Source organism: Dermacentor albipictus, chromosome 2 (genome assembly GCF_038994185.2).
Source record: "Dermacentor albipictus isolate Rhodes 1998 colony chromosome 2, USDA_Dalb.pri_finalv2, whole genome shotgun sequence".
Classification (NCBI taxonomy): domain Eukaryota; kingdom Metazoa; phylum Arthropoda; class Arachnida; order Ixodida; family Ixodidae; genus Dermacentor; species Dermacentor albipictus.
In genome coordinates, this window is record NC_091822.1 from 105,877,131 (window position 1) to 105,894,564 (window position 17,434).

Genomic DNA, 17,434 nt, shown 5'->3' on the forward strand with positions numbered 1-17,434 from the left:
GAAAGAAAGAAAGAAAGAAAGAAAGATAGAAAAAAATAAGCTCGCATTCGGTAAAACAAGAAAATTCAGTTATTCTGTTACCCGCTGTCAGTGCTTATTGGAAGAAAAAAAAAAAAACTCCATATAATATCCGTCAATGAGCGGGAACACCAGAATTTAAAAGAACTAGAAGGGTTATTAACTAGAAGGGCATCATAAATGGTGGTTTGTATTAGTGTTTAGTTTATTGTGTATTTTTATTTATTTTCTTGCCTACATCGCTCTTAAGCGTATTTTACAATGTTATGTAATGGTTGCTCCCCCCTTCCCCTTAATTAGGCCCCCTGGGTGATTTGAGTTATGAAGGTGGCGGGACAACGGAATTCATCGAGAACGTCACTCTTAGGTGGTCGAGACATCCAGCGATTGACATTTATGGTTAATTACAAAAATCTAAATTCAGGCACTTCGCAATTACGCGTGAATTAGTAGCTCAGTATCCAAAAAGAGCCTAATCCGAGGCAACAAAAAGTCCTCGCCTGCAGTACATGCACACGTGAGGTCTCCACTCTATTAAAAGGTCCGTGAAGTAACCTCCAATTGGTGGCTGCACAGTTCCTCTCGACCTTAAATTCCTGAAACTGCCAAACTTCAATGCACTTCTGTATCCTGAACATTATGCGCCGCAATGTCGATCATCTGTACCGCAATTAAAGGCAAAGCATATGGGGGTGACATTGTCCTCACCAGGTATGGGATTCTTAGTGTAACATGCACAATGGGCTGTCGTGAGGCAGACAAATACGTGGACAAGACTCGTCCGTTTGGACGACAGTGACGGCAGAGCGGCTTCGTTAATTCGTTTCCAACGTAGACCAGTTGCTGGGCGGCCTGAACAGCGCCTAAGGAAGGAAGAATAAGAAACCCGATGGGCGTCCGGGAAGTACAGTCAGTATAGTGGTGGCCACGTGGTCGGTTCATAGGTCACCCATTGTCTCCCGATTTGGACAATACAGGATTGTTCAAAACGTCAGACACTCGCAAGCGGATACGTCGAAGTCAAGAGCAGAAAGAGGACGGTGTTAAACCGATCAAGAAAGAAATATTAGCGTAAATCATGAATTTAGGAGAGGGTAGCGAGAACAGCACTAATGTAGGTTGGCATTGTCGCTCTTATCTCACGCCTCGATCCCTTCGTCTTCATTGGACGCGTTCGTCGAACTGCGAGTGCTGTGCTTGGGCTCTGGAGGGACGACTCTGCTTCTAGAGCTAGACGGGGAGATAGCCAGATCGTACAGTGACGCGTGAAGATTCTCTGCGCCACAGCATTCGGCTGGCGTCTGGCGTAGACCGGGCGTCGTCTCCCTGGCGCTGTTGAGGGGCGCGTCACTCGCGTAGCCCGAGTACATCGTCAGGTAGTCGGAATAGCCCGGCGCGTAAGTGGTCCATCGCTCCTGCCGGGGAACGGACTCCAGCGGAACGTAAGGGGCCTGGTAGGACATGGACAACCAGCTCTGCGCCGGACAGTAAGGCCCGCACGGCTGGGTGGACGCGTAACTGGTCTGACCGGACGCCGCTGGCGTGGCGGGCATCGGCGAGTAGTGCGGGCTGTCGTGATTCGACGGAGTAGCGCTCCGAACGGGACTGAACTCCGTTGAGGTAGGGCCGGAGGACTCGTCGAAGGCCATGAAGTAGTCCGCGGCGTTTCTCACAGAACAGCACGAAGGCGAACCGTTGTCGTACGGTCCGGACGAAACGCGAAGCTGCGACGCCATGAAGGCGGAGGTTGCGGGCGTGGAGCGCCTGGGAGATTCCTCGATGGTGTAGAGCTTGGGAGGAGGCCACGCAGTGTAGCGAGGCTCCGACTTGGCCGGCTGACTTTCGACTGCCCATTGGGTGCGGCCATTGTCCTTATTTCGGAGTGATGCGGCTTCGTCGTCGTTGCACCGAAGGGTTTCCGAAGATGGCGTCATTGGCCTTGTGCCGACAAGTGCCGAAGGTTGTGGCACATGCTTAACGGACGATGTGGGCTTGGACTGTTGGTTGCTGGGCGGTTTTCCAGCCGCCGTGCACCCGTCCCTAGGCATGTTGCCGGGGATGACAGTGGGTGCATCGGGCGTAGTCGCTGTCCCGAGGGCCTCCTGCAAGAATCACAGATGCTCAGCGGTGTTCCTATGCGCGGAAAGCGCACTATATTACCGCGACAGCGTTAAGGAGCCCGTGTTACAGAAAATGCGGCGTACCGGGTTGGACATCGCCTCGGCAAACAGAATTTCGAACCGAATCCCGAACCACGCATCCCGACCACTTCTCTACCACCAAAGTTGCTCATACCTTGCCTTTCATTCTTTACAAAGTTACTCCTCGGAATATTGAGAACGGCAGCCCACAAACAAATGCAATAGAAAAAAAACAGCGACAGCGCATATCCTTTATGTTAGCTCTTCTCAGACTCCGACTTGGCCTCTTCTCAGCTGAAAAATTTCTCAGACTGAAATATTAGAAGTGTGAAACGATAACAGGGGATTTACCCATGCAAGAGGCCGCGTTTCTACCAGAAAGCTCGCATTCGTGGATAGTGTTCCCAGCCAGCGTTTCCCGTTAAACGTTAGGGTTGCATAAGCTGCAGTTGCCGGGAAGCATGAAAAGCAGCGTTCCACTCTTATAGGCGAAGCTTAAGCGTCCTATAAATTTTTGCTTTAGCGTTCCATATCTTTCGGTTCACAGTATAACTTTCCGTTTGCTGGTACAGGTCAACGAACACATATAAATTGACAATATGGTTTAGACGTACTGTGAAATTCGTGTAACAGAAAGCGCATAGCGGTAATGGTACGTGAGAGGCGTTTCGAACGAACTAGATAGCAATTTCATTCTTCGAAAATTCGACAATAAGTGTACTGCGATCACGACAATGAAAAGAAATGGCAGATAAAACCAACACGAGGGCTGTAGCTGAAATGCGTAAGCGTTACGTCACACTTACTTAGTTCGTCTACATCCTTCTTTCTATTTCCTATTTATTTGCTTCCTTTCTTTTTGCTACATCCTTCCTTCCGGAACCGAGACCTGTGACGCAGTTAGCGAAAAACAGCTCGGCCGTCCCGACGTATTTAGTTTGAGTTGATGACTCGTACTGGAAAATGTTTGCGACGTTTTCTGTGAGCCCCAACATTATTTTAACTTTTTTTCCGTAGTATTTGGCCGGGCTCGCCGCACCCGGCTAGGTAACGTAATTAGTTTCGCGTGTACTGAATCTTACTGGGAGAAATTTTGGAGCTTTCTCTGATTCCCAAGATTATTCTGACGAATTACATTTTGGTATACCTTTGAGGCGCAGTGGCCGCGCCTGGCGTTGTGATGCAATTAGAGAGAAGCATCTCGGCCGCCGTCTGACGCAGTTAGTTTCGCGTGTACTGAATATTGCTGGGACAAGTTCGTGAAGCATTCTCTGACCCCCATCATCATTGTAATTTCGTTACTGACTCTTTGGGATACTTCTGAGGTACGCTTGCCGCGCCTGGCATTGTGACGCAGTTAGCGAAAAGCAGCTTGGTCGTGGCGAGAAAGCAAGTTTGGCGTGTACAGAATCTCGGTGGGGACAAGTTTGTGACGCTTTTTATGATCCCGCAACATACCTTCTTTCGGTGCACACATTTGCGAAACCGCGACGAGCGATTTCCAGGTGTGATAACACTGGAGTGTGTTGCTTGCACCGGCAGAACCCGCAAATGATAACGCCGAGGAGCTCAAAAAATCAATAACTTGAAAATTTTGTCTTCTCAATGACTGAAAGCAGGTTTTGCACCCACGCACTTGTCTTGAGTGCGAGTAGATGGAATTGTGCCAGCGTCTAGCACGGTCTGGCTGAGAGCCTGTGTTATGGCCACTTCTGTGTATGTAGCTTACCATCGCGTTGGTTGAGGCCAAGTTGTTTTGGAAACGCGCAGTCACCCGTGTATTTGTGCTCTTAAAGGGCAAGCAATAATGACCGCCAATGGGTAATGGTTGCAAATGAGATGTTTTCATATTTTATGGAATTGCTTGGAATGAGTTGGGTATTTCCCAAGGGAAGTGTGCGTAGAAGCGAATTTCTTTGGTTTGTAATGCCGCCCATTCACGACTTTCGTACGCTTCGCCTCTACACGCACTGTTCCTGTAAGGTCTGAACACCAAATTGACACATGCTTTAATTTTTTTCAGCTTCACCTGGTGCCACGACGTTAGATGAACGCACAACAAGCCCAGAACGAGCATTTATATAGAGCAAAATAAAAATTTCCTCATATAATACAGACGCCTTACATCTACTTTATGAAATTGCACGTGGCACAGATTCGACGGAGGCTTCTAAAGATCGTTCGCAATCATTTGTACTAAATAAAACGATTCTGTACTAAGAACGCGTGCGTTTGAGCAGCAGAAGCAAAAATAAAATAACTATAAAATGCACCGATTAGCGCAGCCGGCGCAACGCGTGTTAGCAAGTGTTCAAAACGTGCGCGGCCAAAACCGAAACCGCAAGATGTTAATCCCATCCGCTTGGTGCACTACAGTCGATTCGGCCGCTGGGCTCTATGGGAAGGTCCGCTCTTGTTAAATGTCTTTCTCTGTAGTCGAACTACCATTGGCGACGGCTGGTTGCGTCAAACGCGTGTTTATTCAAAGCGCGGTATTGTATTTGCATGGCTTGGTTCGTGCACCTGGTAACTGCGGTTCTTCCCAAGAAAACACTTATCACTGACTTACACAAAAGGAAAGCCTGAAACCTGGAGCTCTGGCGTATGACTGCGGCTGTGTAGGTGGCGTCCTGCGTTCAACCACGCAGTCTGCTTGGCTGCTGGGAGTCTTGCTTTGACGCGCGAATTCCTCGTCAGTCTCCCGGTCGATGACCAGAAGGTCCACCTTACCGGGATCCATCTTTATGCGGTTGACTACCTCCCGGTAGGTGGCCCCCTGTACCGATTCACCATTTACCTGTGTGAACAGCATGCCGACATGGCGAAGGATTATGCCGCAGACATCGATGCTCGATCGGGAAAAGCCCGTGACATGTCATCAATATGCCGGCTGTGCCACGTAACTTGAACCAAAATTTATAAATATGTAAATTCCACGTTGCTGGACCGAACCAAGGTAATTTCGTTGGCCGTCGCTTGGAGATACATTATTCTTTTGCGTTCCGTCTAATAAATTAATTAGTAATTAATTAGTTATTCAACTTCTCAATTATTATATTTAGATGAAAAGTGTCAATGCGAAAATTGTAGAGCAAAATGAAAACCTCCCGATACAGCTTTCTGTTGCTCGATGCGTACTACATAAAAGTGTTTTTCCGAGCGTGAAAGAAACCCGGGAATACACGCAAAATCACCGCGCGACTGGCCGCTCGAGGCACTTTGCGTGTATTCGAGGGCTTCTTTCATGCTCGGAAAGGACTTTTAGGTAGCACGTATTGAGCAACAAAAAGCTGTATCAGGAGTTTTTCATGTTGCTTTACAATTTTCTCATTGACGCTTCTCATCCAATCATAATACTTCAGAAGTTGATTAACAAATTAAGACTATCTCATTAGGCGGAATGCAGAAAAGAATCTGAGTATCTCCAAGCGTCCACAAAAAACATTAGCTTGGTTCGGTTCAGCTACGTGGCACTTGTATACTTTTGAAGTTTGGCTCAAGTTACGTGGGACTGTATATTGAATGAAATGACGTCCAAATGATGGGACGGATTATTGTTCTAAAACAATCAGTGGCAATTTAGCAGTTATTGCTAGAGAAATCCGTTATCAAGTCGCAGCACTTTGAGCTCCCGGATCCATGATTTAAACCGCGTTCACTACACTGCGAAGTGTTGGTGAGGAGGTCACTCGACGCACGACCTGCACCTTCGAGGAGCGAAGTGCAACTGAATGCGGTCCGGAGCAGATACATATACAGAGAGAATTTATTGTGCACTTTTCCATCAGTTGTATACTGCACATGTGCACAGGCACCATCCAAGACCAAAGAGTGCGCATATTCTGTCAACGCGTCGCTTGCTGGTTGACCTTGGCGCATTCGCGGCCACTGTCACCAGGTCGCTTTATCGAGTACTCTAACGTCAAGGCCTTTCCGGTAGAGTTATTGTACAGTTATTTATTTTGTAAATCTCGATGCACGTGCGATAGGTACACTATGCAGAGAAGATGGAACAGCGAAAATTTTAGCAGCACGAAAGCTAGCAAAAAGGGTTGCCTCAGATCTTCGCTACTTACCTGGATTAGGATGTACGCTGTTGACACAGCTTAGTACAACGAGACACCACTGATTGTTGTCATCTGAGTGACACCTTAATAGAGTTCAAGCCTAGACATACAATAATAACATGTTTCCCGTATCTTACGCATCGACAATGTTCAGATTCGACTTGCCTCCCATTTCGGTCGCGGCCAGAGCTGTGGCAGCTGTGGCAGAACGCGCCATCGCCGTTAGATATTGCGGCTATATCGTAGCTCAAAGCTTAGAAATGACACCCTAAGAAGTTTCCCAATCGCAAAAACACAAAAAACAAAAAAACTTGTTGACACCTCTCAGGAAAACGCGAGAACTTGCCACTCGTCAGTAGCACGTTCGCCGTACAACGTCCAGCGTGATCCCACATACCAGTAATGGCGACGGACGACAGAAGGCGCCGTAATCGCAAAATGGCGGCGCCCTCAATAAGATGGTCTATATAAATTCAGAACCAGTTCCACCATGGGGCTCTTGCATTGCCCAGGGGGCGCTGCGAAAAAGGTGCTAAAAAGCGCCCTCTGTGCAAAAATGGGTCGTACCAAGCTCGGTCGTCTGCTTCGGAAAGCACGTTTACAATATGGACCCGCCGCTTTCGGTTGTGTTGTTTCACGGCCTGCAGCGAATATCGGGCGCCGAAGATTTTTTCAGGGGTGGCACGCTGCGTAAAGGCAAGAAATTATGCAGTGCCGAATACGTGTACGCCGTTCAAGAATTAGGCGGCGAAGTTTTAGCACCGTGTCAATCGCAAGTGAAGCGAGTCGCGTACGAAGTGGAACTTCAGGTAAGGTTTGCACGCCAGCTGCTAGATTCAGGCGCTCAAACGCGAGGAAATGCTTGTTATAAATGAATCCACAGCAGCGATAAGCAGGCATCATGTGTACAGAACTGCTCGAGCACACGACGGTACGTGCCGCGATGTACGAACTGCTCGAGCGCACGATCGTACGCGCCGCGACGGCAGTGGTCTTTCGACATGCCGCGAAACGGTGGGCCTCCTGCATTCTTTGTTGACTGCATGCCGCTAAAGAAGTAGTTATGCCTGCGTTGTAGTAGCGGCCATCTGTTCCTTTTAGTAACTGGTAATAACTGATGCAATGCATATGAGCTCGCACGTAGTACGTACGTGCGAATCGCGCTGCAGCGCGAGCTCGTACGCCGCTCGCTTGATGTAGGTTTTAATGACAGCGCTCGAACATCGATGTGCTGCAATCAATACTGCCTTGCTGCGTTGCCTCAACGTGCTGGCTTGAGATCAAGGATGAGCGCATTTAACTCTCTTAACCTGTGCTGCTCGTAGTGGAGTAGTGAATTGTCATCGAATGAGCCCGACCATTTGTGCTCATTTGCACACACCTGGTCACTTCACCACTTCGCATCGGTCGAATTGTTAATTGTCGCTGTGGCCGGGTCTCGAATCGTGAATTACCAGCCATGCCTGCTGCTATGTCGGTCTGCTGTCGGGACTGTAGGTGCAAAATACCGAACATTAGAACGCAGATAATCAAGCAAGCTTCAAGACAGGCGAAGCAGTCAGCATGGCGCGAAGTTTCGCTTACTCAGCGCGACGAACTGCAGCTATGCAGCGCGCCCGACGCTCCACTTCGTGAGGCCTTGAAGGAAAACGGCAGAATATGATGTTGGGATTCAGGCCTTCTTGTTCATGGCATCCCACGACGCAGAAGTAATGACGGTGACGCCTTCTCGAGGCTGGGCTAGGTCTCCGGATCGGCGCTACCGATTCCGTCTGCTCCCAGCATTGCGTCCCACGGCACACAGAGAGCCCGTTTTCGTTAAACTATAGGCTGCGGCGAGCTCGCAGCGTGGTTGACATGGTCTGCGAGAAGTGACGAGCCTTTTCGCACTCGCAACAGGGCAGAAATAAGTGCGAATCGACGCAAAACTCGGCCTAGAAACGTCCTTCGCCACAGCCAGGGCTCAATACAACCCAAGCTGGTACGACCCAGTAGCGCCGCCACCAGGCGCCGCTACTATACCTCAAACTCCAGCGCAAGACGCCCATACATGCATGCATGCCGCGGGGGCTTTTTCCCTCGCCTGCGCCTCCGCACTGCGGGAAATCATAGTCCGTTACGCAGGCGTCGGGAGCCATCGCGAGCCGCGTGTTTCCACGTCACAGTCCCCGTTTGTACAATGACCAGGCGTTTGTCGAGCAGGCATTGAGTGGAGTTATGTTTTTCAAGCCACGTTTGGGACCGCTGCAGTCGCGGCGCGCGGGCAGTAAATCACGTGGCACTCATAGCATTTCGCACGGAGTAAAGCGCGGTAAAAATAGTTACGAAGGACGTAACGTGCTCAAATGTGCCCGAATGGAATGCATTAGGATGCGATGACAGCTTTCCAATCGCTAGACGCACCCATAATTAAAAAAAATTAAATAAATAAAGACAGAAACCACTATTGATGATTATCACTATGTCGTGCGAGGCATCTATGAAAGGTATAGAGGACACAAATGTGTGGACTGGAGTGACGCAGGTGACGTGACGACCATTGCATCACGATGGCGTGACGACGACTGCACGATGACCAAGATATAGCGTCGCTGGAGTGACGGCGTTGGTAAGAGGATGGCTACGTATGACAGTGACGGCACGTCGGTGATCACGTGACGACAAAGGGACGCCGATGCTGGATCGATGCCGACGATGTGACTAGGATGGCGTGACGAGGATGGTGTCACGGCGGGAATGACGGAGCTGGAATGACGATGTCGGCCCGGCGACAGTGGGACGACATTGCCAAAATGATTACAAAGGTGTGTCGACAAAGGCGTGTTGGGGATGGCACGACGGCAAAAGGATGACCGAAATGGACCACGAACTACACCGGGACCAAAAGATACGGGGAGAACGCCTTGGCGACAGTGCAGTCGCTACGACGAAACGACGACGATAAGATGACCACGAAGGCATGACAGCAACTCTGTGATGATGGCGCGATGTCGACAATTGCATGACGACGATTGATCGCTGACGACGGCATGGCGCCGATGGCTCGAAGACGGCGTGATGACAACGCAGTCAGAGAAAGCGAGTGATCGTGGCTGAAAAATGTCGACGAGAAGGCAACGAAGGAATGACATCACACTGTCACGAAGGCAATGAAATGACGACGATAGAATGATGAAGGCAGCACGACAAAGCCGGCATGTTGGTGTTGAAGCTCACGTCTGCACTCAAGTGCATCACCTGCCGCCGCGAATCGCCTCAATTCGTACTACATTTGATATTCGTGTCCACTATGTGCGATAATGGTCAATCGGGTCACCTTAATTCGCACTGTATCCAAATTTTTAGACTGCAAGACCTTTGGGATCGACCCAATTTCGCGGAGACTAATGTCATCAAAATGTCATCGACTGCATGCGCGTGATCTTGCGTTGACCTTGGCTCTTACTAGCCAAAGAAATGCTTCGCATATAAAATATATTTAATATCTCATTCGTTGGGTATTTTGTACAGAAACGTTATTCTGGTGGCAGGAGAAGAAACTGTCTGAACACTGCAGGCCTCGATATCGTATATTGCATAAGCTTTTTTTAACAGTCTAACTTAAGCTGGGACACCCTGTATGTACCATACATGAAAAAAGTCGAAAACATCATTGAGGCAGACGTGAGTTTGTGAGTACGGGCACGAGTTTTCGACATAGAACAAGCGAAAATAAAGTTGCCCAGAAGGTAACTTGCAGCACTAAGCGCTTCACTAACGCTCGATATGCTTGTAGCACTTAGTGCATTGCAACGGCATCGAGAATAGACAAAGCTCCGACAGGGCCAAGTAGTTTGCGATCATATTATTTTTGCATAAGATGGTAACACGCCAAAGTGTATAAATAGGCGGCACAGATACGCGATGAGATACACTTGCGTCTGTATAGCGTTGCCTTTTATTGCACAGATCCGTGCTTTCACATATTGTAGCAATAACAATATTCACGGGTTCACGTGCCATCACAAAGCCACTGCTGATTATCGACACCAGTGAACTGAAAACTGAATTCGACTGGATAAAAAAAAAAGAAACCCATGATTTGCTTCCCCTGTGCTACTGCAGGATCAAAAGGAAGGGTACCTCGACTATCCGGTCTCTTTTTCGCAAGCCGCCGAGATGGGCTGGACTGCCGAAGTCAACGTGCGCGACGAACTGTCCTTCTCGGTTCCTGTTTGCGTTCAGCGCGAATCCGTAGCCGTCGAAGTTTGGCCACTTGCACAAGTGGCACAGACGCAGCCCTTCTGTAGGCTCCTGCAAGGTCGCGATGGCGACGGCAAAGAACCCAACGAAAGACCTGCTTCAGACTCAGTGGCCATGTCGCGCCAAATACACCAATGATCGTCACGTCACAGAAACTAAGCAGCACTGCGCTCGGTTGGTGCACATAAGAGAGTCCGCCGCCTGAAAGCGGCGAGTGCTGATGAATTCGCTTCAGCCTCGGATCAGTTTCATTCAGAGTACACTATAAGAACAGTTTACACCCTTTGGCTTGCCCCTTCTGCCACACAAAAATAATCGTCATCTGCCTTGATGCGTTTCCTTTCTTTATCGCTGCAAGCCCGGAACTTTCCAGTGACGAACGGCACGCGCGTTATCAGAAGAGGCACTCCAAAGGGTGTGAACTGTTCTATGCTGATAACGCGCGTGCCGTTCGTTATACTCTTAGAAAAATTTACACCCTTTGGGGCGTATCTTGTCCCACAACAATAGTCGTCATCTGTCTGGCCCGCGTTTCCTTTCTTTAACGCTGCGAGCCTGGTACTTCCCAGTCACGAACGGCATGCGCGTTATCAGTGTGACGCAGCTTCTCGACAGGAAAGTAGCGAGCGCCGAGCTTTCAAGAAAGGAAACGCAAGCGAGGCAGATGATGATTGTTGTTGTGGGTCAAATATACACCCCAAAGGGTGCAACCGTTTTAAGAGTGTACTGGAAAGTTCCGGGCTTGCAGCGATAAAGAAAGGAAACGCATCAAGGCAGATGACGATTATTTTTGTGTGGCAGAAGGGGCAAGCCAAAGGGTGTAAACTGTTCTGAGAGTGTACGTATTCCCTAAATACCTGTGATGTGCTATCAGCGATAGGCCGTTGCCGCGGCGATATACACCTTACCGAAGCAACTTTATTATGAGTGACGGGCATCTGATCTCTGGTCAGTGAAGAAACCCTCTTACGTGACATGATTTCAGTTCGAGAGGCGGCGCTGCAGTTTCAGTCAGTGTAGTGAAGAAGACATTTCAGTCGAGGCTCGTTTGAGAATACGCGAGTAGCAGCACTGTGCAAGCGCACACCAAGCACCTAACCCTTTTCACGCGTATTACATTGCGTCAGTCGAGCCATATGATGTCAAGTCTGGTATTCAAGATAAAATTTATTCTTATAATATTTTGGTGCCTCTTGGAAGCCAGAAAAAGGTGCTGGGTGTTTCAGAGGTAGGAGAATGCGAATACATTTTTGTATTATAAGATTACGCCGGACGATCCATTTAAGCAAAATAGTGATGGACTTAAGCGGCACGAGGAAACATTTTACTGCCCCAAGTTTAGCAAGCACTATTTAAGGGTGAGCGTATACTACTATGTAGATAATAATATAACGCTTGATAATAAAGCTAAACGCTAGACTCCCGCAGAACAAGTGGTCAGCATTCCACTCGTCTTTATAGTGTGTGGAACCGAATAGTCTGAAGTACTCGCGGTAGAAACATAATACTGACGACGGGCGACATGGCTTCCGATGACCCGATGCTAACGGACGCAAGGTCGATGCTATCGGTGCCACTTCTCGGGGTGGATAAGGGACTGTCGCAGTTCACCAACACGGGCCGGGGGGCGGGAAGCTGCTGTTTGTACTCGATCAAGTTGCCGTCCTCGGTCACGACCTGGTGCCTTTCACTGACTGCTGGGCCGTCACGTTCAGCGACGTTCGCAGTTGAAGTGGCGATGTGCTTTGGGCTTGCTTTGTTAACCTGGGAAATCACAAATCTCCCACTGTTGGAGGCATCCACGGCTAATGAACGGTAGCGGAAGTATGCAGAAGGTGAACGGACTCAGTAAAGAATTTCACGAACGCCTGTCTGGTCGTGTTCCATATTGTGTAACGCAGGGGTTGCACTAGAGTTCGATTATGCCAGTTTCGAAACTCCGCTTCACACTCCGGGCATGTTGGCACATCTTTCTTGAGAAGTTAATTGACCCGCCTCGGTATAGCCCAGTCGCTATGGCCCTCCGCTGCTGTACTCGAGGTCAGGGGTTCGATCCTGGCATTCCGATGAGGGCGTAGTGCAAAAACACTCGTTTTTTTGAGTGTTTTTTACCAAGGGGGTCAAAAATAATTCGGAGTGCCCCACTATGGCTTGGTTCTGGCCCGTAAAAGCCCAGAATTTCATTTTTTTAAATATTTTTTTTGCAATAGCAATTATATGGACCCTGCAAACGCATTTCTGCCGTCGCCGTCGCGTGAGGTTCCGTATAAAGTCCGAGGGCGCCAAAATCGTCGCCGCGCGCCATATGCTGTATGTGCGAGTGAAAGCGCGCGAGGGTGAGGCGGTGATCGTGGCTTAATTCTCGCGCACGCGAAGAAGGAAAGCGGGGAGGAAGCACGCCGTCTTCAGTCGCGACTCGCGAGCGAGGCTGTGGGTGGAGGGGGGCGGGGCGTTCTATTCCGGGCGGCACGGGCGGTCGCGCGCGCCCGCTCCGGCCCCTATGTCTTCAAAACCATCTGCGACAGGGACAGAGTTTGCCGCGCGCTGTGTTTGCGCGGCTTAGTTCGCGTTGATGCGAGATGCAGCACGAAGGTCAATTCGCTCGCTGCTGCTGCCGCGCTTCCTCGCTCCAGCGTTTCGACAGCGAGTTTCCGCGGTCGTCGAGCGAGATGTCTTCATGCTTGCTTGTGCGCGCGTAACACCATGCTTGTCAATTTATTTGGTACGCCTATGTTTACAAGTATATGCGGCTAATAAAACTGCTATCGTTACTTCGTGTAGCTGTACACTAATTTGCTATCGCGATCGACGCTTCGCCTTTGGGTGAAACTGCGTCTTTTTTTGAGATGTTAATTGACAGACGCGATACTGGTGAGCGACAAGATCAAAATCGTCGTTGCCCGTCATGCTTTAAATAGTTAATCTAACTGAAAAAACGTGTTCGTTAGGAGAGCGTCTTTTTGACTTTCGTGAATGAGCGTGCCGAGATCTTATTTTGCTTATGTATCCGATCAGCATTCGAAGTTTTTCATATTCGCGCAAGCACGCTGGGGTCGAATAGGAGACATCCGATACGAACCTATGTTACTTTTGGCCTTGAAGCCAAGCAGGTTCTATACAGTGCATTTTTCTACTTCTAACACCGTGAACAAAAAATCGCACAAATTTAACGGAATTAAGCCACTACAGATTAATTATCTGCCCAGGCGGACATGATTTGCAAAAGAAACCACAGCAATCCACCTACTAATTAAGATAAATGCAATAGTTAGGTTGCAAATTGCCAAATTTATGGCACATGTCTATAGTCCTAAGCTGAAAGAAATTATCACATATGTTGTGAGAACGACCTGGCCCCCACAGTCCATGCCGGCAGGGCCCAGTCCTGGCCAGCCAAGCCCAAGAGTGCCCATGGCCGCGCCTCGAGCCACTGCACGCGGGTTCGTAGACTTCTTCCGCCGCTGGCTCCGATGCCGCTCATCATGCCGGCGCTCCCGCAATGTCTAATTCCGTGTTTCTAAATTTCAATGTGGCCACACTGACCAAAATAACTGACGCACCCGCCGTGGTTGCTCAGTGGCTATGGTGTTAGGCTGCTAAGCACGAGGTCGCGGGATTGAATCCCGGCCACGGCGGCCGCATTTCGATGGGGGCGAAATGCGAAAACACCCGTGTACTTAGATTTAGGTGCACGTTAATTAAAGAACCCCAGGTGGTCAAAATTTCCGGAGTACCCTACTACGGCGTGCCTCATAATCAGAAAGTGGTTTTGGCACGTAAAACCCCATATATTATTAATAACTGACGTGAAAACTTGAACACGCACGTGGCGCAGCGAAACGCGGCTCTTGCAAAGCGTGGCGTGAAAACAGGAGCCGTCGTATTTCCCTCTTCCCGCGATATTTTTTCCGATTGACGCTGTGTGCAGCTGCAGATTAACTGAGTATCAGGGGCAAGGCGGACCGCTGTATCGCGCCGTAGAGGTGCTGCGTGTCTTATTAGCTAAACTGAGGAAATAATTTGACGCCAGTTATTAAAGCGCGAGAGCATTATACGCCCAGGCACGCGACAATTCGGCGTCATCGTCGTCGGCGAGTCTAAGCGATGGTGCCAAAAGTGGTGGACGGTGCAAAGAGTAAAAACGCATAAGATATGCTCCGATTGACGTCAATCTTGTCAGGGAGGTTCCAGTAAACATAGTAAATTAATGGCTTTGAAAAGAAAATTTGGTACACATCGGTCAGGGTGGCAATCGAGCCCGGATCTCCGGGATGCGAGACTAGCACGCTTCCCAGACGCCACGGCAGCTCCACGGTTCTGGTTGGCTAGAGGTGTGCCTAGTGCGTGCGTCATTGGACACGTGACGGCGCAGAAGAGAGATTCCGGGGTACAGAGACCAGGAAAGTTGACTATAACGCTTTCGTATTCCGGCACGCAAGCGGTCTTAAGTGTCTCTGCCGAATTTTCTCGCTTTACATGGCCGTTTTTAATATGTACGAACACGGAAGTAGACTTTTATGACAATTACTTTTATGACGATTGCACTCAACTTCCAGTGTAAACATGTGCTGTAGTGGTGGAAGCTAGCGAATAGTGGAATTTTGTAATGAATTAAGTGCATTTGTTTTTCTTGTACACGGTATCTGACTGGGCAGATAATAAAATTGTAAGGACGTTATAGGAGCATATTTCGTGGGCTTCTTGAAAAAAAAGAGAAGTGTTCGAAGCAAAAAAGAAGCGCACAGTATTTTAGTCGGTACATTCTGCAGACGAGCTTTTCAATTGCGTTAGGCACAAGTGGCTGCTTATGCCAGGTTACCACGGCCACAGCTGTTATACCGGTTTCTTGCTTTTCCTTGAGGTCAGCCGTGGTGGTCGGCCGGGTGTCCAGCGCCGAAGCACGCCGTCCGCTTGGCCGCTGGGTCTCTGGCTGCGGCTCGCGAACGCCTCGTCCGTCTCGCGGTCGATGACCAGCAAGTCGACTTGGTCCGGCTCCTTTCCCATGCGGCCCATTATCTCCTGGTAGCTCTTGTTCTCTACCGACACCGCGTTCACCTGCGGTGTTCCACGATGAGCGCACAAAGAGGAACTTCGCGACAAATTCCGCGCTGTTATACCGTATATACTCGTGTAAGGGCCGCACTTTTTCTTCGAAAATTTTGCTAGGTGCGGCCCTTACACGAATCAGGCCGATTTAGTACAGGCAGTACAGGCCAAAGGTCTGTACTGTTTATGCAACAGTAGCAGAGTGCAAGAGTCACAAATGACATGCCAGAAATGTTTTTATTCGGATTCCATTTCGCTGTCCTCGTTCTCGGAGGAGCTCGCCTCGGCGTCCGCGTCTTCCCAGAGACGGTCATCTTCGGTGCCGTTCATGGAGTTCGAAATTCCCGTTACCTTGAAGCTTTTAGCAACTACTTCTACTGACATGGCACGCCACGCATTCAAAATCCATTCACACACCTGTTGGAGCGACGCCCGCTTCAGCCGTCCTGTAGGGGTCTTCTCGTGGACGCCTCCAGCCATCCATTCAGAGTAACATCGGCGAAATTCCACTTTGAATGGTCTGTTGACGCATACGTCGAGCGGCTGCAGCACACTCGTCAGGCCACCGGGAATGACGGCCAAGTCCGTACGAGTTGCGGCAACTCGGTTCTTGACGCGGTCGGTCAAGTGGCCCCTAAAGCTGTCCAAAACAAGGAGGGCTTTCCGTTGTAACAGCCCTCCAGGTCTGTTTGCCCAGACGGTCTTAATCCAGTCAACGACCAGTTCCTCGGACATCCAGCCCTTCTCTTGCGCACGTACGACGATTCCCTGAGGGAACTTCTCTTTTGGGAGAGTCTTCCTTTTAAATACGACGTACGGCGGAAGCCTCCTGCCGTCTGCCGTGATGCACAACATCACAGTGCACCTTTGGCGTTCTGCACCAGTCGTGCGCACAGACACACTTTTCGCACCTTTTAAATCCACTGTGGTGCTTTCCGGTGCATCGAACCACACAGGTGTCTGGTCCGCATTCCCAATTTGGGACAGGTCGTATTCATGCTCCCTCCTGAGAGCATTCACGAAGCGATGAAACTTAATGACGTGGTCTTCGTACTCGCGCGGCAGTTTTTGGCAAATCGTCGTTCGGCGCCGAATAGAAAGCTGGTTACGGTTCATAAACCGCGTAGCCCAGCCCCGACTTGCCTTGAATTGTGCCGGGGGTATTTCCATGTGGCGAGCGATGCTGAGGGCTTTGACGCGTATCATGTCAGTCGATACGGCGTAGCCGTCCCTTCGTGTGTCGACGACGTAGTTGACGAGCTCGCTTTCGAGTTGCGGGTACTTGCACTTTTTCCCGCGAAACGCCTTTCGGCTCCTGTTAGTAGCGGCGAGGGCATCTTTCTGATTCATCCAGTAACGCACGCGCTTCTCATCGACGTCGTACTTTCGTCCAGCTTCCCGCTTCCCGTGCTCCTCGGCATAGTCAATCACTTGCAGCTTAAATGCTGCAGTGAATGATCTCAGATGCCGGCCCATCGTCCGTCACGTGCGCTGGCTTCTGCAGGGTTCACTACAACCAACAAAGTGACACCGACGACACCGATCTGAAGTCGCGCTGCCAACGTATCGACACGATGCTAGGAACGATGCCAACAAAGAGGCCGCACAAGGCAAATATGGCGGCGCGCTGTCAACAGCGTGGTCGGCGCGTCGGCGGAAGTAGAATAAAAGCGGAAAAGCGTGCAGCGCCATCTGGCTGTAAATGAACTAACTACACTTTTCTGGCGGGACATTTTGAACTTTTGTTTTTTTTTTTCGAAATATCCGCTTTCAAAGTTGGGGTGCGGCCCTTACACGAGGGCGGCCCTTACACGAGTATATACGGTACGTAAAACTAACGTAGGTGCGTTTATTGTGCGAGAAGCCTCACGCCTGTTCCTGTCTGTTGGCTAAGACCCTTGTTTTGCCTCACCTACGTTC

At 49.8% G+C, this 17,434-nt stretch overlaps 1 protein-coding gene across 4 annotated transcripts in view; it reads right to left on the bottom strand.

Annotated features, from left to right (window-relative positions):
* Positions 1-386: 386 nt before the first annotated feature.
* LOC135914911 (Na(+)/H(+) exchange regulatory cofactor NHE-RF3-like) overlaps positions 387-17,434 on the bottom strand; it is a 31,025-nt gene continuing 13,977 nt past the window's right edge. The window contains exons 5-9 of one of the 4 annotated variants that reach the window (XM_065447850.2): positions 15,308-15,523; positions 11,981-12,232; positions 10,349-10,519; positions 4,729-4,935; positions 387-2,120 (exon numbers count right to left, since the gene is read on the bottom strand). In XM_065447850.2, coding sequence (XP_065303922.1) covers positions 1,158-2,120; positions 4,729-4,935; positions 10,349-10,519; positions 11,981-12,232; positions 15,308-15,523 — 1,809 coding nt within the window. In that variant the 3' untranslated portion in view covers positions 387-1,157. Of the gene's footprint in view, positions 2,121-4,728; positions 4,957-10,348; positions 10,520-11,980; positions 12,233-15,307; positions 15,524-17,434 lie in introns of all 4 variants that reach the window. The other 3 variants (XM_065447849.1, XM_065447852.1, XM_065447851.2) reach the window with 3 other exon arrangements.